This window comes from Helobdella robusta (assembly GCF_000326865.2).
Source record: "Helobdella robusta unplaced genomic scaffold HELROscaffold_5, whole genome shotgun sequence".
Lineage (NCBI taxonomy): Eukaryota > Metazoa > Annelida > Clitellata > Rhynchobdellida > Glossiphoniidae > Helobdella > Helobdella robusta.
The window spans coordinates 5,876,129-5,899,507 of NW_008705254.1; the positions used below are offsets into that span (position 1 = coordinate 5,876,129).

Sequence of the window (23,379 nt, forward strand, 5' to 3'; positions counted from 1 at the left end):
TATATATATATATATATATATATATATATATATATATATATATATATATATATATATATATATATATATATATATATATATATATATATATATATATATATATATATATATATATATATATATATATATATATATATATATATATATATATATCTTTGCTTCATATCGAAGGTAATGGAAAGAATTGTCGCTAACGAGCTGTTAAACCATTTGCCTAAAAATAATAATAATTTGTTGCATAGTAATCAGTCAGGATACAGAAAATATCATTCGACAGAAACAGCCTTGTTACATGTTTTTTCAACTTTGTGCGCAGCGGTGGATAACCAATATGTATCGCTGGTTGCTTTCCTAGATATGAGTGCAGCCTTCAATTGTGTTGATCATGATATTCTACTGCGGAGATTATGTGAAGATTTTGGTGTAAAGGGGACAGTACTCGCATGGTTCACATCATATTTTTCAAATCGTACTGAACAGATTTTTTACAATAAAACCTGGTCTAGAATTAAGAACATAAAGTTTGGAGTTCCTCAGGGGTCGGTGTTGAGACCAATATTGTTTCTGTTGTACACACATGAGATCCTGGATGTCATCAAGTCCTTTGGATTCACGAGGCATGCCTTTGCTGATGATATACAGATTATTGCTAGTTGCCCGCCAGATGAGTTTGATGAGATGGGTAACAACTTAATACGTTGTCTGGCAGAGGTCAATAAATGGATGATTAAAAACAGACTAAAACTTAATCAGAGTAAAACAAAACTACTGCCGGTAGGAACTTGGCAACAGCTTTCAAAAATAAATATCCCATCACTGGATATAGATAATGTCAAAGTGGAATTCTGTACAAATGCTTCAAGTTTGGGCGTTAACATGGATTCTAAGTTAACATAAAATCATTGATGAGAGTTTACACTTTCCAACTACGTAGGTTGAAATTGATAAAAAATCGCTAGACGAAAATACTCTTAAGATGTTAATGCATGCATTCATCCATTCGCGTTTGGATTATTGTAACAGTTTGTTCAACGGCTTACCAGAAAAATCATTTGGGATGTTAACAGTCAGTTCAAAATCGTGCGGCTAGAGTTGTGTCTGGCGCCTTTAAATACGACCATGTTTCACCAATTTTAAAGCAACTACATTGGTTGTCTATCAAAAATCGTGTTCTGTTCAAAACTTGTGTATTAATTTTTAAATGCATCAATAATTGTGCATCTAGATATTTGATAGACAAAACAACACGAAGGGCACCTCATTATGTCAATTTGCGATCTGATGAGTCAAATTACCTGGCTGTACAGACAAGCCAGTTAAGAATAGGATCTAGAAATTTTGCTGTTTTGGCTCCTAGGATATGCAACAATCTCCCAAGCCATTTACGGGATTCTGGTCTGAATTTGTTGACATTTAGAAGGCTGTTAAAGACTTATTTGTTTTCATCCTAACAATGTTTTTGTTTTTGCATTTTGAGAGCGCTTTTGATAAATTTTACATTTTAATTGGCGCTACATAAGTTGTAATAATAATAATAAATAAATAAATATATATATATATATATATATATATATATATATTGTTCGTGCACTGCGTTATTTCATGTTTGTGTTTGCGTTGGGTGTGTGAGTGTGTGTTTGTGTGTGTGAGAAAGAGAAAGAAAGAAAGAGAAAGAGAGAGAAAGCTTACATGGTTGTTAATGTTAACCTTCTATAAATATTGCCGATTGAAGTAATGGCTAAAATGAAACTAACAACAGTGCCACATATTGTGGTTATGGTTATTTATAAGGTCCATATTTCACAACAACATCCCATTTTATTTTTAAGTTGTGGAATAAGCTGGCAGACGAATGTGGAGAGCATGTGGAAGTATGACCGATATATCATAAAAATGACAAATACAAATTACATGCATTTCGACTGCTACTATTATTACTACTACTACTACCACTACTACTACTAGTACTACTCTACTTCTACTACTACTACCACCACTACCACTACTACTACTGCTACTACTACAGCTACTGCTGTTACTTCTACTTTCACAACAACAACCACTACTACAACCTACTACTACTAATACTGCCACTACACTACTATTGTTGCTGACACAATTATTATAATTATTATGCTACATGAACTAATAATAATAATAATAATAATACAATGTTGTATTATTAATAACTTAATTACTACTTTCACCAAAACTGAATGCTACTGGTACAGCTAAACTAATGCAAACAATGATGAACGTAATAGAAATAAAATTTGCAGCATGCTACCACTATTAATCTATCTTTTAGTAAAACAGTAAGAGTAATGCGAATGAAATGAAAATACACTTGTACAGATGTATACATCAGGAAATACAAAAGCTTTCGCATCTCAACCATCTCAAACAACATTAAGACTGGCCGTGTGAAGAATGGAGATGGTGATGAGTTGGAGAGGGGAAAAAACGATCGGTATGACCTTCCAGCGGGAATGAATGATTACAAACGCGATAACAACAACAACAACAGCAACACTGCCCGTGTAGTCACCAGCAACTATAATGAAAACAGCACCATTTACAACAACCGAAATAATAATAACAACAACAACAACGACGACATTAACAATAACAACAACAACAATAATAAAAATGATAATTATAATAATAACAACAGTAATTATAATTATAATAATAACAATAGTAAAATCAACAACTTTATCAATAATGGCATGAACAAACTGAGCGGCAGATTTATGAATTTCTTCGACGCTTCCATCAACGAACAACACTCCAAATGCACCGGCCCGAGTAGGAAAAGCCTCTACAACATCGTGAACAACGGACCTCTGAAAAACTTTAACGACAATCATCAAGGAGGTTTTGACACTTGGGAAGAGAAACGTCATCGTCGTCATCATCGTCGTCGTCGTCGCCATCATCCTCGATTCATTTCTCAGTCGATTTTTATTGAAGATGAAAAAAGAAGGCATTTTCTAAAGCGAAACATTTACGATTCGTACAGAAATCAATTTGACGACCTCACTAAAATGCATCGGAACAAGCCCATCAAAGACAGCAACAACAACAAAAAAAACAACAACAACCGCCTCAAACGATTGCAAAACAAGCCTAACAACTCTCTCACGAATGATGACATTGACATGAAGAAAAATGAACTAACGAACAGCAGAAGAAAAATCAGACAGACGGAAAACGATTTAACAGCCAAACCATTTCGTCACCAGATAACATGTCCGAAGAACCTGGGCCTTGTAAGTGGGCAGATTTGTGGCAAGAGTTGTAAGAGGGATGTAGACTGCAGGGGCAACAAGAGGAAGTGCCTGTGTGACGGACCTTGTGGCATGACATGCGTCAAAACTAGTAAGTCCAGTTGGGGTCATCTGTGTTTTAGCAATGTTATTTCTTAATGTTATTTGTTGATGTTTTTTGTTGATATTATTTGTTGATGTTATTTGTTGATGTTATTTGTTGATGTTATTTGTTGATGCTATTTGTTGATGTTTTTTGTTGATGTTATTTGTTGATGTTATTTGTTGATGTTATTTGTTGATGTTATTTGTTGATGCTATTTGTTGATGTTTTTTGTTGATGTTATTTGTTGATGTTATTTGTTGATGTTATTTGTTGATGTAATTTGCCAATGGTATTTGTTATGTTATTTTTTAATGTTTTTGAGGACTTGATTTGTTATACGCTGTTGAGCTTTACTGATTATTATTAAATTGTTTTACAAACTGCAAATGTTTTATGACGATGTTGATCGCTAACGTTTCTACTTGTTAATGCAATTAGATGAGGTTTCTATGTTATTTTTAATCTAATGTATCTTTGACAATCTTGTTCATCGATGTTAACGTTCTTCCCCATATTTGCATGCTGGCTGGCAAAATTTATTTCTTGACGCACTGTTTTCTTATGAAAAATCTCTTAGCGTAATCACGCATTAGTTATTTTAGAAACTACATGGTACTTTTTTATTTATTAGTTTTCTTATTTATTAATTTTTTTTTCATTAATTTTTTGAATTTTAATAGCCTTTATTAAGCATAGAAACTTCTTTTTACACTTGCCATTTAAATTTGCATATTTGTTTCTTTATTTATTTAATCAAATCTTTTCAATTTTCGTGATTGGTATATATCTATTATCACAATTGAATATTAGCTCACCAAAAACATTATTTTTTAATAGGATTTATATTCGTAATAAATTGCATTATCATTATAGAGTCCATAATTTGAAATGCGAGTTCGTAATTCTTAAATTTCAACATACCACAAGCTTCTTAACATCGACAACGTCATCATAACTACGCTGATACAATCTCTATATCCTCAAAAAATTTGATCACATTTAAGATCGCATCTAGTTTTTATACAATTTTTCATTATTTATGGCATCCTAAATAGCAGACCTTCGCGATAGTTCCATGCCCTCCTCCCAGCCATCTCTTACACACGCTTGTATGCACACCGCTGTACAAAAACCTTATACTACGAATGAATAAGTATATAAATAGTTGCTTTTTACACTCAGACACGCACAAACACACACCAAAAAACATTCTTCCTCGTTTTACAAATTTTTTTTATATAATACTGCTTGTATTTTTATATGGAACAGCTTGTATTTGTATTTGTATATGTTATATATTTTACATGGTACCGCTTGTATTTTATATGCTATATACTTTGTATGGTACTGCTCGTATTTTTATGTCACTGCTTATATTTTTGGCCGGCTATGAATGGAGGCAGCAGCATTAGTTTATATTTATGTTGTTCTACGGTTGGATCTGTACTGCGTGTGTGGATATTTGGGAGGTCAAGTCTGGAGATTTCATGTTTGCATACACGTGAGTAAATACGTTTTAATGTACTTGTGTGGGTGTATATTTATTTATTCATGCTTGTATTTATTTTTATTGGTCTAGTATATTTTTGTGCGTATTTCTGCAAGTGCGGATGTGTGTGCTCGTGTAGGAGTTCGTGTTCGCTCGCAGGTTTTACGTGGGCGGCGTGGGTGTATGTATTTATTTTTCTTACAAAAGTTATCATCTGAATTTGAATCTGTTCATGAGAAATGTTCATCTGACGTTTGTTCGTTCGTTCGTTCGTTCGTTTGTTTGTTTATAAGTATGTTTCTTATGTTTTATAAATACGTGTTGGAGACATTTAAGATTTTATAAAGTAGAATCTCCTCCGTTGCATAATACTTCTTTACCGTGAATTAGAACTTCTACTACATTGCGTTTATATCTTCTCAAAGTGAATGTGTGTTCCTGTGCAGGCATTCATAGATGGGAGAGTTTGTGTGTGTGGCTGTAAATCGGCGTGTTTTCGTTATGAATCTGACGATAATCGTGCATTGGACGGTTGAGCATTTCATTCTTCATCGTACAATATTAAATAGAATTAAATTGATGTTAATATTTGCGTCTTATGAACGGTCTTTCTAATGTTGAATTTTGTTGTTACGCAAAAATTAAAGTTAAAATTTTTGAATCGCGTTGGTTAAATGATGATGGTGAGAATGTCAACATGGTTTCGATGGCTGAGTGGGAAGGTGGAAAATTGAAAACTTGTATGCCTCGATGTGGGTGGTGCAGTAGAATTTTAACGTTGCATCATCTGCAGTGGAAGGAAGTGGTTGGAATATTGACTGACATTGATTGGCTCCCAATAGTTCATTGCTCTATATTTGGATGACGTAGATGCTGTTTCATTGCTGTTGTCAGATTTTAGTTTGTTCTTTGCGGTTCGTTGTTTGTTGTTTATTCTTTGATCATTGCTCTTCACGGGTTGTACTTGTGTGGCAGCCGTGGTTTGATTATTATTGGTTTTTATTGTTCATGTTTTAATTTGTTTACACAGAAGATTTTTTTATCTTACTGTTGTAAATCTAATTTTTTTTGATGCATTTTCATTCATTTCCACCCAGCCATGCGTTGCCAAAAGTTAGAGCCCCTGGCGAACGGATACTTCGAAACGGAGCCGATACTGGGATTCGATTCGAAGGCACTGTACGCATGCGACGACGGATTCATTTTGAGTGGCAGGAAGGAGAGGAGGTGCCAGGCTGACGGGACCTGGAGCGACAAACCTCCCAAGTGCCTGTCCGAAGGTCTTATAACGTTCATTTTAATATAAAATTAAAAATATTCTTTGTTGCGTGGCAACAGTGAGAATGAAAAAATGACATCAATAAATGAAATGGGATAAAATGCCATGAAACATACTTCATGTTTACATACGCAATGCGATCAACAACAACAAAAACATTAACAACAACAACAACAAAAACAACATTAACAACAACAAAAAAAACAACAACAACAGCAATAATCAATAGTTATACAATGTCAACATTTGCAATATGGTTGGATGCACGATCGTACAGTTTCAGTTCAACGTATGCTTTAAAAAGTTTCAAAACGAGGTCTAAGTTGAAAGTTCAAACGCACATTCACCAGCAAAATTATTTCTCTGAACGATTTTGCAGCTGGTTGACACAAACTTTGCACTGAACAAAAGCAAAACTCGTTTTTAACAACGGCGCAAAATTGTATACAACTAACTTATCGTGCAGTTAACAACATGCCTACAAAACTCGCAAGCCACGAAGCCTGGGGAGCCTGCGTAGGGAAACTATGGCGACGCTGATTGGTTGAGAAATAAATCAGCGGCATTAATTGATTGAAATTGTAACAGCGATTAATTTGGATAGTGTTGATGGTGGTCTTGATAATGATAATATTGATAAAAATTAACAAATTAAAACTTAATGACAAACGAAAGAAATGAAACTAAAATGTTGGCAGGAGCATGTGGACAGCCGCCATTTGTCCTGCACGCCACTTTCAACGACCCCAAACCATCTCAATCATCCTCACCTCTGTCAGTTTCCTCATCTTCATTTCTTTCTTCCTCACCAACGTTATCATCATCATCATCATCATCATCCTCATCATCCTCGTCCTCATCCTCCTCATTAAATGCGTCATACGACTACTCAACGCCGAACATCATAACGAACTACGACGAGGAGGTCACCTACGAACTGGGAACCCAGCTGTGGTACCAATGTGAGAGGGGGTACCGGAGGGTTGGACTGGACAGGACCATCTGTGCGGGGGAGGGGAGGTGGACCATCCTGAAGATGAAGTGCTTACGTAAGTACATTCATCCATGATTGTTTGTCCTCCTATCTTGTTTCAATAATTTTTGATCAATCGAAATATCATCTTTTTTAAATAAACCAACTTTAGCAAATAAGACAGATTATAGAATTGATTTCAAAAAATGTGTATTACCACTAAACTGTGAACAAAATTTAAAATTCGAAGCATTCAATGAAACTCCAACCAATCAACCATCCAACCAGCCATAGAATGTTCGACCCCCGGAAAGGTCTTGAACAGCAAACTCATGTTGAAATCATACCACCATCATCATCCCAATCACAATCTTCAAAGACCGGTTAAAAGTAGCGACTACCTGGACGACAAAAGTGAGGAAACTTACTACTACCGCGACAAAATTGTCTACGGATGTTTGAATGGATACTACTTGAAAGGAAACAAGGAAAGGGAATGTACGGCCGGTGGTAGCTGGTCCGGCAGAGAGCCATCCTGTATTGGTTGGTTTTGTTTGTTCCTCTCTGTTTCACTATCTTTATACCGGCATGGTTATTAATTCATTGTTTTATTGTAATTTGTTCAAAAAAGTTTATTTTGTGGTTTCTGTGTGTTTATTTATAATGTTTGTTTATTTAGTTTTAAATAAGTTTGGAAAAATTTTCATAGCTTTGCTGTCAATCTCGAATTTATTTTAAAATGTTTGAATGTTGCTAATAAAGAAACATTAGAAATATTGTGTGTTATTCATTTTATTAAACGTTGAAAATTGAAGACCCATCCTGAACACGTTTTAAGAGATATAAACGAATAGAATATTAAAGCTGAAATTCACCCACCGACCAGCTGTTAACTGCCTCAAGCCAAGATCCATCGAGAACGGCGTCCTGAAAGTGAGCCGCAGAAACGCCAACACACGCAAACGACGACCGCACAAACACAACAAACAGCAACATCACGTGATCACTGACGACAAATACGAAGCGTATGGTTCTCTGGTGACGTACATCTGCAATGAAGGTCACGTGATCGAGGGCGACGACACGAGGATGTGTCTGGAAGACGGGGAGTGGTCCGGACTGGAGCCAACTTGCAAAGGTATCATTAATTCTTACGAAAGAACTTCCTCAGCGTTGCATTCTATGCAGCTGTAGCGTGATGCTTGTTAGGCTTTTTTTTAAATTTGCAATATATCTTGGCTCATTCCGTTAAAACGAGTAAAAAAATGTTACATTATAAAATGTTATTTTACTACAATTTGTTAAGCAAAAGTTCATTTTTCTTATTTAAATTGCTGGCAACTATTACACAACTGAATAATAAAAAATGCAGCAATTATTGAGTGCATGACTATTATTATTTGGCATATTGAAGCAAGTTTATTCGTGAAACAAATACATTCAAGTTGTTCACTGCCAACCAATCCCGAAATCTTACAATTTGCTCGTCAGCACGTACGATACAGTCTACAACACCATTGTCACTTTTAGGTCACTTTCTTTGTTTTTCAAAATAAACCGTGGTTTTAATTATTTTTAATTATAAAAATTATTTACCTCTACAAATCATTATTTGGATCGATGTATACTGTATAGTATTGAAGATATTTGCTGAATGACTGACTGCAGTTGTATCAGAGACTCTACAATTCTGACGGAGACAGTGTCAGCCACATGCAATGCAAATGGAAGCTGGAGCATCCAACCACCTATCTGCTATAGTAAGTACTTTATTTTTGTTTTTCGAAACTTTGAGGCAACCATGTTGAATTTTTAAAACTTTACTAAGACTTGATGACAAATATTTTTTAAGTAAACCTAGAGTAGATTTGTTGTCATTGTTCAGCAGCGACTCTGGTTTAGTTTGTATCAGATTAAAAGTGAACTGTTTTTTTGGAATTTCTATGGTTCCCAAAAGATTCCCATAAAAATTGGTTAAAAATATTTTTTGTGAAGAGATTTTATGGAGTTGAGAATTACTTGACTAAAAGTCGACAACAAAAAATTGAAATGGGAAACGATTTTTCTTCTATGCTAATGCAAGTACAAATTATAAACATCGGCACGTTTTCATATTCAAGCGTCATGAAGCTTTTAAAGCGTCACGCATTAAAAGCTTCAAATAAATAAAGGTGTAATTAAGATGTGACTGAGAAGATATTATCAAGATATTTTGATGTGTATAGAGCTATTAATAATCTCATTTGTTAAAGCTTGCATGATTGGATCATGAAAATTGCCAGGATCATTATTCATTATATGTCTAATAAATCCACGAAGGTCAAAAACTTTGATTTAAAACAATACAAAATTGCCTGAAAAAATTACAGGCGACTGTGATTACTTTTTTCATTAAAACAAACCAGAACTTGTGGCAAAAAAATGTAGACCATCTTTTATATTTGTATAGTATTCAAAAATACTTATTTTTTATTTAATTGAAATTTTCTTTCTTTAATTTTCAAAACGTTTGTTTTAATGTTGAAATTTTGCGAAATAGGGAAAAGAAGGAACGGAAATAACGGAAGAAAACGCGGGAATGAGGTTAAAAGATAGGGAATGAGAGTTTATGGGACGTCTTAACAAGCGGGGGAGTCGGCAGGAAAATAGGAATAACTCAAAAAATAGAAGAAATTGATAACCAAATTTAATTCCTGTTCATATATATGTCAGAAAATTACCAGATGAGCATCTACTGCTTTCCAGTTGGTTTAAATGTTGAAGATAGATAGTTTCTTATTTTAAAATTTTGCTTTAAGATTAAAAATCGCAATATAACATTCTATTTTATAGTAATTCAAAAATTAAACCATTCATACTTACAAATAAAATAATCATACAATATTTAATGTATACATGTTCATTCATTCTCTGTACTGAATTAACTTAAAGACTGTTGGCTAAGAGTCACGAGTTGGAAACAAAACCTTTATTAATATGATGAATAGAAATGAGAGTATAAGATGTCTGCCTGCAGGTCGTTGTAAGATACCACCACCAATTGGCGGGTCCCTGGAAGACATGTTCGTGGTGGGCTCCTACGTGGACCACGGGTTCAACTTGACTTTGAAATGCGACCAGGGAATGGTGATGGAGGGAGAAGGTATTTTATGCTACAATGGTACTTGGATGAGTACGGTGGGATGCGTCAAAAGTACCAGTAAGTCCGCTTGTGTTTGTGTTTTTCTGACCTGATGTGTTTGCATTGGATTGTCCTTTTTTTATTTATGCGTCTGATAATTTATTTTTAGAAACGAATGTTTGTCTATCTTTTAATTTGTTTTAAGATAATTTGTTAAATTCTGCATCTTTAATTAGTTTAATTATAATAATTTTCATTTCTGCAGATTCCTGTGATGAAGTGAGGCCACCTGAATTGAAAGATGGCTACTTCAAGTACCACGGCACGCAACACGGAGAGACGGCCAAGTACTTCTGCTACTCTGGCTACCGACTGGAAGGACCCGATACGGTGACCTGCTATGATGGAGTTTGGCTCGGAGACATGGAAAACACTACGTGTGTTCTAAGTGAGTTGTTGTAAAGAAAAAATTGTGAAACGTTGAGAGGTGACCGATGTTTGTTGTTGATGGATTATGTTGAACATTCCATTCATAGAAAGGGATTTTTTTAATGACAATTTCAAAGTTTTGAAAATTGAATTATAAATTTAGAAAATTTTAGTTTCTGAGAAATTGGCTGATTTTTAAAATGTGAATCTAAAAAGCAAATGATCTTTAATAGAAAATATTTTGTTAAAAACTATTGATCTCAATTAAAGTTTTATTTATTTTTTTGAAGTTTCAAGAATAATTGTATTAAAATGTTTTTTTGATTTAAAATAACAAAATTTTGAGTATAAATGAATTGTATAATTCAATATTAATTGACATAAACATATCTATCAATAACGAAATCGCATTTATACCTGTTATGTTTTCACCATTATGTCAAAGAGCTGTGTGAGTACCCTGGAACGCTGGAGAATGGTGACATCTTGCTGATTGGCATCAAAGGGCAGTTCACATACAGGAATTATGTCAAAAAAGTTAAACAGTACGATCAGGTTAGGACTAGAGTTGGTCTCTATCTTAATGTTTCTTGTTAACCTTTTGATGCTTTCAAAGAAAAGTATTTTCCATATCATTCCAAAAAATTATACATTTTTTTTAGTTAATATATTTGACCCAAAATTTTTAGCTAGTAAGCAATAAGAATTATGCAAACAAGTTGGGTGTCGATGTGGTAGAATGGTTGAGGCGTTTGATTCTGCTGCTCAACCTCAAAAAATATCTCTGTCAATAATCCGGAAAATTTTCCCCAGATGATGCACAAAGGTTGTCTAACACAAAAAAGAAAAAGACAAATTTTGGAGAAAGTTTAAACAGTGTATTCTGTATACAATGTATAAAGAATTTAAAAAAATTTAAAAAAGAATAAAAAACTAAAACAAGTTGGCGAGTTCATGTACAGTCTAGTGTTAATATAAAACATTGCCACAACTATGTAAATCAACAATAAGTCAAAAAATCACCACTACACGAGAAGCAATGACATTTTTTGAAGAAGTGATAATATGTTTTTAAACAAAACACTAAATTGATGCCAATGCTTTCCACATTGCTGTCTGTATATTTGCGACACTTGTAAAACTAAACGGAGGGATATATATATATATTGTATATCCATTACCAAGGAAATGCTTATAATAAAAATCAACAAAATAATTGAAATTTTGTTTAAGGCTGTCTGCCGGAAAAAAGATTGTAAGAAGCTGTTTTTGTGCTCCACAATAAAATATTTGATGGTTATTGTTAGATCCATTAGCTGGATCATTTCGAGCGCCTCCATCACCCGCAGATTGAGTACCGCTGCAGAAAAGATTTCACGTTGGAAGGGCCGGAAGGATCCACGTGTGTTGATGGCGTCTGGAGTCCCAAGACCATACCAACGTGCCAACCAAGAAGACATCTGCAGCCGGCTTTTGAGAGATACAGGTAGGCGCTCCCTCCGTGTTGTGTTGTTGCAGTAGTTGTTGCTGATGTCCTGCGGTGTATATTGTGTTGTTGTTTTTGTGTTGTTGTTTTGTGTCTTGATGTGCTACTTTGAGCTGTTGTTTTATGATATACTTTAATTATTTCAAAGTTGTTTTCATAGCTGAGTGTTTCTGATTAGGAAACGCTTGGGTTGTGTTGTTGCTATTTTGAAATTAATGTTTAAGGTAATTGTGAAAGTTTTGTTATTATTATTTGTTGTCACGAGATTGGTGCTGTTACTTTTATGTGGTCATAATATATTGTTGTTGCTTATTGTTGTTTCTTATTGAGATTGTTGATGTTGTTGCGTTTGTTGTTGACGTTATTGTTGTTGTTGTTGAGACGACTTTCAATGGCTTTATAAATCTACCCAGAAGATACATCAACAGACTGGCCCACCCCAGCAACAACAACTACAACAAACTGTCACAGAGCAATAACCGGAGGAAGAAATGATGACGACGATGATGAGGATGATGATGACAACGAAGACGATGATAAATATGATGATGATGCCAATGATAATAATGATGATAATGTGGATGACGATGATGAGCATGTGCACAATATATAAATAACAAAAAACTCTGTTACTATCGCGCTAGTAGGGGTTATAATGAAGAGAGGAACGGAAATAAGGATAGTGTATATAAAGTGATAATAAAACTGGAGATGATGCAAAATGAATCATGATAGTTACTCTACTCTGATAATTTTGTGGCAGTGATTATGTTTAAGTTTTGATAAGAATTTTTATGATGAGATGACAAGAATGGCCTGAAAGTGATAATAAAACTGATAACAAGAAAGTGATAATAAAACTGGAGATGATGCAAAATGAATCATGATAGTTACTCTACTCTGATAATTTTGTGGCAGTGATTATGTTTAAGTTTTGATAAGAATTTTTATGATGAGATGACAAGAATGGCCTGCTGATTGTTAAGAACAACTTGTTTCCGACTATGCTAATCATAACGATAATGAAAATGATGTTAATGCAAAGTTTATGGAAAAAATGTAAGAAATGATGATGTTGGTGATGTTGCAAATTGGAAAATCGCTCACTATGAGTTTAATGATTCATTTTATTTGATCTCCAACTGCATGTATTTTACCATTAATATTTATTGATTTCAAAGCAATATTACTATAGTCGTAAAATATATAATATGTATAAGGTACATAATAATTTATAATATAGGTATGTTAAAATATAAAACTTCAAATGTAATATCTATTCGACCAGTAGTCATGTGAAGATACATATGATTAATAGATAAATACCTATCTTGTATAGATACCTATAATGTATAGATACCATTTCATGTATAGATACTAATGGATGAGGCAGTAATAGTATTATTAAATAATAATAATGTAGATAAATAAATTTAAAATAAATTTAATATTACATTCAATCTAAGTATGTAGTCTTGAAACTTTTGCATAATAAAAGTTGATTGCTTGTGCTCTAGAGTCGAAGCATAGTTAAATAAATTACACATTTTTAAAATTCTTGTTTTTATTTTCTCATTTATGTAAACAAAGCAAGAATTATTCTGTCCGATTGTTTTACTAATAATAAAACGTCGTCTGTATATCAGTATGATATGCTTGTATAAAAAAAATATGATATAATAAATATTATATACATGTATAAATAAACAACGATTGAAATAAAGTATGGTGCATAGAGCAGTTGTTGTTGTTGTGGTTGTTGTTAATATTTTATCACGTCCACATGCTTCGATATCATTCGATAACGCGACTTTCCTGGCTACACGAAACAAATTTGAAGAAAAGAAACAACATTTTATTGTAAATAACTCTAACAGGGGTATTGTCCCTGAACAGCTTACAAATGAAACTGATATATTTTACGCTGACGCAACAGAAGTAAACAGCGAAAAGAACATCGCCGTAAGTTTGTGTGATCACACCCAACAATTCAATAAATCAAAGAGATTGACTACTCGTGTGAAACCCCTCAAAGTCGGCTGCATTTTGTTGAAAACTTTGAAAAAATTATTAGCTAGAACAAAATCACCCATCCATTCAAATGGTGGGGAAGTTACAAATGGGTTCAAGGACACCAACCAAACATCACCGATCAGCATTGTCGACAACATTAACGAGCACCAACATAGAGACGTTGATGACAAAATCGTCAGCAACAGTAACAGTGGCGACTACAACAAACAACACATCGTCTACACGATGAAACAACTGTCAGACTCAAGAGACAACACTTCCAATCCTACTTCAAAATGCATTGCCAAGTGCCAACTCAACGGACATTCGTATGCCGTCGTCGAAGTTTGTGTTTGGGAAGGAATTTTTTCATATTTATCGATGTAAAATATAAATATGTTAAATGATGTTACGATTTCTTTTAGAAGAAATTAAATATATTAATATATATATAAATGTTAATGCGTTCATAATTATGCTAATAGGTATATAAATAAATAAATAAATAGGAACGTTATGTTCCACCCTTTACACACTGTTCACTGAGTCTCAATGCTTAACCTAATCAAAATCAAAAAATGAAAAGAAGATAAAAACTTAATTCCTATTGTTTTGTAGTTTAATTTAAAATTACATTCATAAATAAAAGAAGCTCACGTTCAATGAGAGCCTGTGCCACTGCATAAATGAACTGCATGACGTAATGATGACGTCAGGTTGTGCCGCTGGAGGCAAACGTGGCGAGGGCGGTGAGAGCGGTCATAACGATGGCCGCGATCAGAGGATTGTCATTCTCAACGTTTATTCCGGTAAATTTATTTTTTATTTCGACAAAATTTTTCCAACACAATGAACATTACCGTTAACATCGTCATCATCATTATCAAAACCATATTCGGATACGCCATCATCGTCGTCGTCATAACTTTCATCATTAATATAACTTCCAGCTTGCTCTCAGAATAGATGGGGAGACAAGTGCGAGCGGAAGTGCTACTGCCTCCTCTCTCCATCATCATCCTCTCCATCATTGTCAAATGCTGACAAGAACGGTTTTGTTGATGAAGATGAAGACATAGAGACGTGTCGAGTGCTGCAAGCTGGAGTTGCTTTCAACAAGACAATGCCGAACATTTATTTTATACGTTGGTGATGACGGTGATGTGCGGCAAAGTGATGATGATGACGATAGAGACGATGATGGCAATGATGGCGATGATGTCGATAATGATGACGATACAAAAATGAGAATGATGATGGCGTTGATGATGATGATAAACGAATTTTAATCTGCACTCCGTTTTATCACCCAAGTCATGTTATTGAAAGGCTGGCAACTTATTGTAAAAAATTTAATAATAATAATAATTTTTATAATAATAATAATAATATAAATAATAATAATAATGATGATGACGATGATGAAGATGATCAAACGTCATCACGTACTGGCATCTAAAATAATTATCAGCATACACCAAAATAAAACAGGCTATGATGCTCGTCATATAATTAAAATGAGTACATCAAGAAATAAAATCAAATCAATAAAAATGCAAAATAATAATAATAACAATAATAAATTTATTGTTAATAATATTGAAAAGTTTTAAATAGTAATAAAATTAATACATTGTACATATGCAAGGATGACTTATAATGATGACATTAATGATTTGTAACGATGACAACGATAATAATTTCTAGAGCACACAAGGTTTAAAAAAGTTCTCGTCGTACTTGCATCTGTCAGCTTGCTCATCCTCGTCTTCAACATCACAGTCTACGTGCAATCTCGCTACGGTTATTTTATTATCACAAGACTTTAGTGCAAAAATAACCTAGATTCATTCCATCATTATCCATCTTTTGGCGGTTTTATTAAATTTAATATTCCAAACTTCAGTCCAGTCTGTAATGTCTTCTATTCATTTCTTGCCGGGTCTTCCAACTTTTTTCCTCCAGTTTCTCTTTCATATTAGTACTGATTTTATTTATTATCCGGCGTTTTGCAAGCATGTTTGAAAAGTCCCGGTTTTTTTAATTTGACCTTTTTGCATGCATTGTTTTGTTTTCCAAGCTGGTCTCTCGTGATTTGTTACTTACTTTCAGTTTCTAACTGATACAGAACAATTTTCCGTTGCATTTCAGCTCAAACGCTTCTAACCTCCATCGTTTAATTTTTATTGTTTTATTTATTTGTTTAATTTTTTATTGTTTTATTTATTGTTATATTTAAGTTTTGCGTGCAAACCTGCCACTCATTTTCCAGCAAGATACGTTAAATTTATTTGATCTGTACTTGCTGTTCAGTGGGTCTCTTTAAACACTGCTCCTCTTAATTATGGATCTCGAAACACAATATTCATGCATGAATATCTATGGCTGTATATTGTATTCTATAGTGCCTATAGTAAGAAAAACAAGAGTTCAAAATCAGAGCAAATCAACCAAATCAATCAAATATTGAAATTATTATTATCAATCAATTAATAAATCATTTCCCAGTTTTTCTGAGAAAACAGGAAGACAGAGAGGATTACAACCGAGAGATGGGCATCATCTTATCAGATATCTCAAAAAATTACAAGCAGCAAGTCCTGAAGTGGTCAGCAGTTAACCCAACACCACCAAACACCGCCACTAAAGAAACTTCAGCCCCCTGATCTAACACGAGTTCATTGAATACTACCAGATGATTAAGAACTTGTGGTTAAATTTTACATAAAAACAAAACAATTGCAAAAACATTTTTCAACTTAATCATTCCATATTTTGATGAAATAATATTTCACGTCGTGAGTCGTTAAAATGATGAAGATTGAAAGCAAGATGCCTTCCTTTTGATGTCTCGACGCAGCATCTGCTGTTGCTGGCTCAATACATGTTATTGTCCTGAACCAATCAACCAATAAGCCGAGATGTGTTTGAACTTAGTTTATTACCGCTGTGAATAAATAAAATTTCCCAATACGGCAAATAAATGCAATTACAAATTCTTTGTAAATATATGCATCCATATCAATATCACAACATAAAATTTCAATTATTCAATCAAATAAACATAAGAGCAAAATGAATATTTAATGTAGAGTAAGTGATAAAAATAAATATGTATAAAGTAATTAAATGTTGACTTCATTCTAAAACCTTATTAAATATAGTTTATATACAATTTTCTGCTTATATTTTCAACAAAAATTCATCACTTACCTATATCTACCTACCTAACTATTTACCTAACCGTCCGTCCGTCCGTCCGTCCGTCCGTCCATCCATCCATCCATTCATCTATCGATCAAAATCATTATTCAACATTTCTACCTTTCTCCAATCATGAATCAGCACCATTACTCCCATCATCACATCCATGTTTAAGGGTCCCACCAGGCGTCTCTGCCCCATCAGTCAGTCACATGCAGGTCAGTCCCATCAAGCCATCTTCAGACAGGATACGTTGAATCCTGTTCCTCTGTGCTGTCCAATGAGTCTCAGCAGGTTCTGCTTCTTGACGATGGCTCTCGACGACTCCAGCTCGTAGAGAGTGCACAGGTTCAAAACCACAACCTCCTTCGAATGGTTTCAATCAGTTAATTAATTAATCGGTCGCTAGATTTTATTTGCACGAAGACAAAAACATAGAGAGATTCAAAGACATAAAAAAACTACGAATAACATAAACAAATAGATTAAAAGATATCCATAACTAAATGAAATTGGGTAAAAATAACCTGAAGGAATGTTTTTGGGGACGTGTAGATGATGAGTTCCAACTGTCGGAGGGCCTCCCTCAGTCTGCCAAGGTACAATGCACAAACACACATGTTGTTCAGTGCCTGTGTGATCAGTGAGGTGTCAACTCGGTCGTCATCAATATTATTAATGCTGTCAAGGATGTGCTGTGTGTTATCACGAAATTGTTATGCTTTTCAGTCATCAAGGACACCCTTCAGTCATCAAGGACACCCTTCAGTCATCAAGGACATCCTTCAGTCATCAAGGACATCCTTCAGTCATCAAGGACACCCTTCAGTCATCAAGGACATCCTTCAGTCATCAAGGACATCCTTCAGTCATCAAGGACATCCTTCAGTCATCAAGGACATCCTTCAGTCATCAAGGATATCCTTCAGTCATCAAGGACACCCTTCAGTCATCAAGGACATCCTTCAGTCATCAAGGACATCCTTCAGTCATCAAGGACATCCTTCAGTCATCAAGGACATCCTTCAGTCATCAAGGACATCCTTCAGTCATCAAGGACATCCTTCAGTCATCAAGGACACCCTTCAGTCATCAAGGACACCCTTCAGTCATCAAGGACACCCTTCAGTCATCAAGGACACCCTTCAGTCATCAAGGACATCCTTCAGTCATCACAATTACTTCAACATCGACAAACAATTAGACAATTCCATTCACCGTTTATCTTCATTATTTATGCGATGGTGCAACTTATAAAAATAATTGAAATAAGGCAAGCCACAAATGCACAAATTGAGATGTACCGTTAAATTATTCTTATCCTGTTCAAAGAGATGCTTGAATGAACTGTAGGCCTCGGCATACCTCCCCAAGCTCATGTCGATGAAACCTCTGCGTTTGAAGCAGCAGTTTGTTACGAAATTGTTAAGAAGGATGATTAATTATAATACTGGCATGGAATGTGGTTTAACGCAACCCAAATGGGTTTTTAAAAATATAAGTAGAAGATACCGTGTGGTGAATGTACAAACCTGTTGAGAAACTTTGCCGAGAGGTACTGCTGCTCATTTCGAAAGTGAGAGGGCTGTATGAGGGAGAAGTTCATCTCGGCTCTCTCCACGTCACCCAACTGACAACAATAACTTCATTAACTTCATCATCATTTAAATTAGTTGCAACATTGCTAAATGATATCAAGAAACTATACAATACAAAACATAAAAACAAATAAATATTACGAACAAAGACAAATTAATAATTACAACAAGCAAACAATAGCAATATACTAAACACACAGCAATAAAACGATGTAAATAAGAAATGTAAGCCATTTTCTAAAGCATCGATGTTAGCAAATTTGTAAAAGTGGTGAGAGTAAGAACTAAATGAACCTGCAAGTAAACTCTGCCCATGGCTTCGTGAATGTCTGACTTGTGTTCAACATCCTTGGTCAACAATGACCTATAGGTCGCCAGACAGTTCAAATAGTCCTGCACACGTTTTAAAATTACTCTAATATAAAAATCGTATGAAATATAATAAAATACCTATTTTAGATTATTGTCGTAAATAATAAAACCAGTATGGCTAGAAATAACAAAATATAAGTTGCCAAATATCAGGCAGTAACTAAAACTGTTAGAAGCAGCACTTATAAATAAAAACCTAGCAAACATTAACGAGATTCTATTAAGGAGAAGAAGGAGTAATGATGATGTCATGAAGATAGTGATTGTGATGATAAATAAAATAACGATAAAGATACTGAAATGAGAACGTAGATAACGAAAATGATAGTATCATGGCAAGGTAAATGGTGAAATGGTAAGGTTGATGGTGAAACGACGTGATGAAGATGATAAAATTGTGAAGTAGATGGTGAAAGGACGTGATGAAGATGAAGAAATGCAAGGCACTGAAGATGTAGATGATGATAAAAATAATGAAATGTTAATATAAATAATGATGAAAATGTTGACAATGGGAATGATAATGTTAACAACCTTCATGCTGAGCAAACAGTTAGATATGCAGTACAACAGCCTTGCCTCTCTCTTCCTCCAAATCAACTTACATTCTGCAATACAAAATATACATCAACTTAACTTATGCTAGTGAACTTGTCATGGATTCAAAAAATATTTTAATTTCATAATCACATCATAATTATCACCATCATCATCATCGTCATCATCATCAATCATGACGTACCCTCTCTTTCACTCACTGTTATCTCACAAGATGGCAGCCCATATTCATCTTTATCGGATAACAAATTTTCTTGTATCTGAACAGTAAATATTTCTAAGCATTATGACAAGAACATGAAGAAGGAACACATTGAAAGAGGCGATGAAATAGGAAAAAAAATTATTAAAAAGTTATAATAATATTTGGTTATATTTATTTAACCAAGTTATCATGACACAATGTGTCAGTTACACCAGAGTAAAACCATGCTATAATGTAAATGTTTTTTGAAACAAAAAAACTAAAGATCTCAACTTATTCACTCATCAATTACAGAATCTAGCTGAATAAACGTAATGACAAAATAATAACAAACAAAAACTAGCTTCAGCACAGGCACGCCCATAATAATAATAAAATAATAATAAAAAAAGTATAAATAAAGAATTTCATTAGTAAAATAACACCACTGCTGCAACAACGTTAACAACCTTGTTAACAATGGAGAGCATGTGGTAGAGTCGATCGAGTGATTGTTGGCACCTGCCAAGATGTTGAGGAAGTTCTGCATGCAAGATCCTCATCCCAAACGGAACCATAGAACCTGGGCCAATGGTTACTTGTAATTAGCCAACCAACCAGTCATCCAGTCATCCAGCCAGCCAGCCAGCCAGCCAATCAGTCAGTTAATTGTTTAACTAGATAATTTCATAGATTGTTTCAACAGTTGGGTTGTTTAATAGAAAAAATTACTTATTTGCATGGTTAATCAATTAAATTATCAAAAGTTCAGAGCTCAACCTTTTCTATTAGGAAAAGTTGACTGGTAAAACTCATAGAAGATATCTGGATTGGAAAGGTTCCCAAATGGCTCCCACTCACATTCAGCTGGACCATACAAATTGAGGCGGGCAAGCAAGGACAGTCTTACAAACCAAAGCTACACCATTTAAAAACAAGATGTTATAGGTCATAGGTTGGTACAACATTCTTCAACTGAAACTGATAATTTGCAAAATGAATCTTTTCCAGAAATCTACCTGAAGTGAGTAAGGAGTGTTGGTGGAAATTTGGTTGGCCCTCCTGGCCCCCTGCCCACATGCAGTCAGCAGCTGACCAGTGAGGTCCACCGCTGCTCGCAAACTGTTGGCTTTCTGTTGATGGAAATGCATGTCAGCCCGATGAAATGATAAAAAACAATTACAAACAAAAAAATTAAAACATTAACAAAGTCATCACAATAAAACAGCACCATCGTCAACACAATGCTGAACCAAGAACAGCAGCAAATTTTCATGAAAACTTCCAAAACAGTTTAATAACAGAACCTGTATCAACGCATACACGATGAAATCAAACAATACCAAAAACAAAACACCATCTAACAATCAATTGTTGGAGACCAGAGACATCTTGTGAGACACTGTCAACCTTCAGCACCAACCTCTTTGAGGCCTCGTGCTCACCGATGTGCTTCAGTATCAAATCTCTTATCGGATCACCCTGGTATCGCATGAATTCAAACCATCAACATCAACTACCAAATTAACAATAGCAGCAATAAAAAATAACACTAGTTTTTTTATTTGTGCTTTATTTTGTAACTCCAATCACTTCTATCAGTTATTTGTAACCTTTGTAACAATATATTGTAAACTTTGTAACCTTCCTACCTCGGGAAACCGGGTCTCTGGACGCAAAACGAAGATTGATTTGTAACAATATAGAATTTCTAAAAATAACTGATAGAGCTGATTAGAGCTAAAAAATAAAAATCAATAAAAACAAATTCCTAATTTATTCCAGCGTTGGCTAACAAGTGTTTCCTCAATGACGATGCCGGGCATTGTCAGCTGGTCCATAGGACACGGAACAACAACTTTTGGTCCTTTGTTGCAAACTGTTTTCAATATCTGAACCGTGGAATCAACAGGCAACCAAGCATCATAACTCCTATCCAGCAGAGACGATGATGATGATGATGTTGTTGTTGTTGTAGTTGATGGCATTGTCGTTGTAGTTGATGGTGTTGTTGTTGTTGTTGATGCCGTTGTGGGTGTTCTGGTTAAGGCTAGAGTACTTGGTTGTGATGGTGAATTGATTGTTGTTGCTGTTGATAATGCTAATGAGCTTGTTGATGAAGATGTTAAAATAGGTGTTGGGAATGACGTAGAAGTGATGGATTGCTCCTTTGTGCCAGAGGTTGAAATGTTAGTGCTCACTAAGTTGGGAAAATTAATTTTTTCAGCTGGCTTCACGGAACTCAACTGAGACGTATTCAATATAAATTTTTGCAGTTGTTCAGGTAGTAGTTGTTGTTGGTGTTGCTGTTGCTGATGAAAATGTTGTTGCAATTGCTCAAATTGTTGTTTTGTATGTTGTGTTTGCTGCTCAAATTGAAGATGTTGTTGGGGATGTTGTACCAGTTGTTGTGGCTGTGACTGTAATGACTGTTGTGATTCTAGTTGCCCAGTGTGCTGAGGTTGTAATTGCTGAGGTTCTTGATGTTGGTGGAGGTTTTGAGCTACTTGTTGCGGCTGCAGTGGCTGAAGTGGTTGCTGCAGGGGCTGAAGTGGTTGCTGTTGTTGCTGCAGTGGATGAGGTGGCTGTTGAAACACAGACTGATAAGCCATTTCCATATTAACTTCATTATCATCAATTTTCTCTACAACTGAAGTTTCAAATGATTTCTGAACAGGGGATGGTTTTGAATCATCATCCCTTTTTTTTATGGTTGAAGCAAAAGTTCTCCTCAAATTACTACCATAGTCACTGGTATTGTCAATTTGTTGATCAGTTTCTTGATCAAGCTGGGCTGTAGTGAATTGGTCAAAAAAATTTTTCCCCTCCACATCGATAACATTTGCTGGTGGCTGTAAGGGGTTTTCAGCAAAGAACTTGATCAAACATTTTGTGCTGTCTGTAGTCACAAGTTTGTTTGCAGGCTTGGGTTCTTTATCTTGGAAGAAATTAACATTGCTGGGTGCCTCAGAGACTGGTTTGATGGATTGCAACAGCGAAGCATCTTTGTCCAGCTTGGTAGAAATTTGGGAATTGATAGGATCATTAACTTCAATAAAATTTAAATCATTTGAGATACTGAAAAATTCATCTTCAGGATCATTTTTGTTGTTGTTTGAGTTTGTTGCACCATCTATGATCCCTTCATGCTGGCATTCCAAAGATTCTATTGCAACAAGATCTGTCATAGTCGATGTATTTGCTATAATCTCATTCTCATTGACGTTTTGAACAACACTATCACCCTCATCATCAAATAAATGAAGATTCATCATGGATTCATTTCTACTGTTGATAC

General features: G+C 34.6%; 4 protein-coding genes across 4 annotated transcripts in view; 3 read left to right on the forward strand and 1 right to left on the reverse strand.

Moving 5' to 3' along the window:
• The window catches only part of HELRODRAFT_163749 (hypothetical protein), a gene marked incomplete at both ends in the record, with an annotated part of 3,935 nt that extends 507 nt beyond the window's left edge, over positions 1-3,428 (forward strand). The window contains one exon of the mRNA XM_009027532.1: positions 2,356-3,428. Within this exon, the coding sequence (XP_009025780.1) occupies positions 2,356-3,428 (1,073 nt within the window). The remainder of the gene's footprint in view (positions 1-2,355) is intronic.
• A 2,133-nt stretch (positions 3,429-5,561) lies between these two features.
• HELRODRAFT_163750 (hypothetical protein) lies at positions 5,562-8,310 on the forward strand (the record flags this gene model as incomplete). The annotated part of the gene is made up of 7 exons (XM_009027533.1): positions 5,562-5,586; positions 5,962-6,144; positions 6,360-6,459; positions 6,819-7,192; positions 7,405-7,659; positions 8,003-8,049; positions 8,107-8,310. 7 exons carry the CDS (start codon positions 5,562-5,564, stop codon positions 8,308-8,310), a joined length of 1,188 nt encoding a protein of 395 aa, XP_009025781.1.
• A 329-nt stretch (positions 8,311-8,639) lies between these two features.
• On the forward strand, positions 8,640-16,831 carry HELRODRAFT_189328 (hypothetical protein; the record flags this gene model as incomplete). Its single annotated transcript, XM_009027534.1, has 10 exons — positions 8,640-8,876; positions 10,133-10,315; positions 10,503-10,685; positions 11,112-11,221; positions 12,016-12,152; positions 14,030-14,510; positions 14,818-14,974; positions 15,116-15,310; positions 15,873-15,968; positions 16,674-16,831. The coding sequence occupies exons 1-10, from the start codon at positions 8,771-8,773 to the stop codon at positions 16,829-16,831; spliced, it is 1,806 nt and encodes a 601-aa protein (XP_009025782.1). The 5' UTR covers positions 8,640-8,770.
• Positions 16,832-17,230: 399 nt separating this feature from the next.
• On the reverse strand, positions 17,231-21,575 carry HELRODRAFT_107639 (hypothetical protein; the record flags this gene model as incomplete). Its single annotated transcript, XM_009027535.1, has 12 exons — positions 17,231-17,395; positions 17,443-17,735; positions 17,897-18,001; positions 18,674-18,761; positions 18,902-18,999; positions 19,262-19,360; positions 19,874-19,947; positions 20,082-20,157; positions 20,552-20,664; positions 20,862-21,000; positions 21,101-21,214; positions 21,447-21,575. 11 exons carry the CDS (start codon positions 21,573-21,575, stop codon positions 17,598-17,600), a joined length of 1,173 nt encoding a protein of 390 aa, XP_009025783.1. The 3' UTR covers positions 17,231-17,395; positions 17,443-17,597.
• Positions 21,576-23,379: the final 1,804 nt, after the last annotated feature.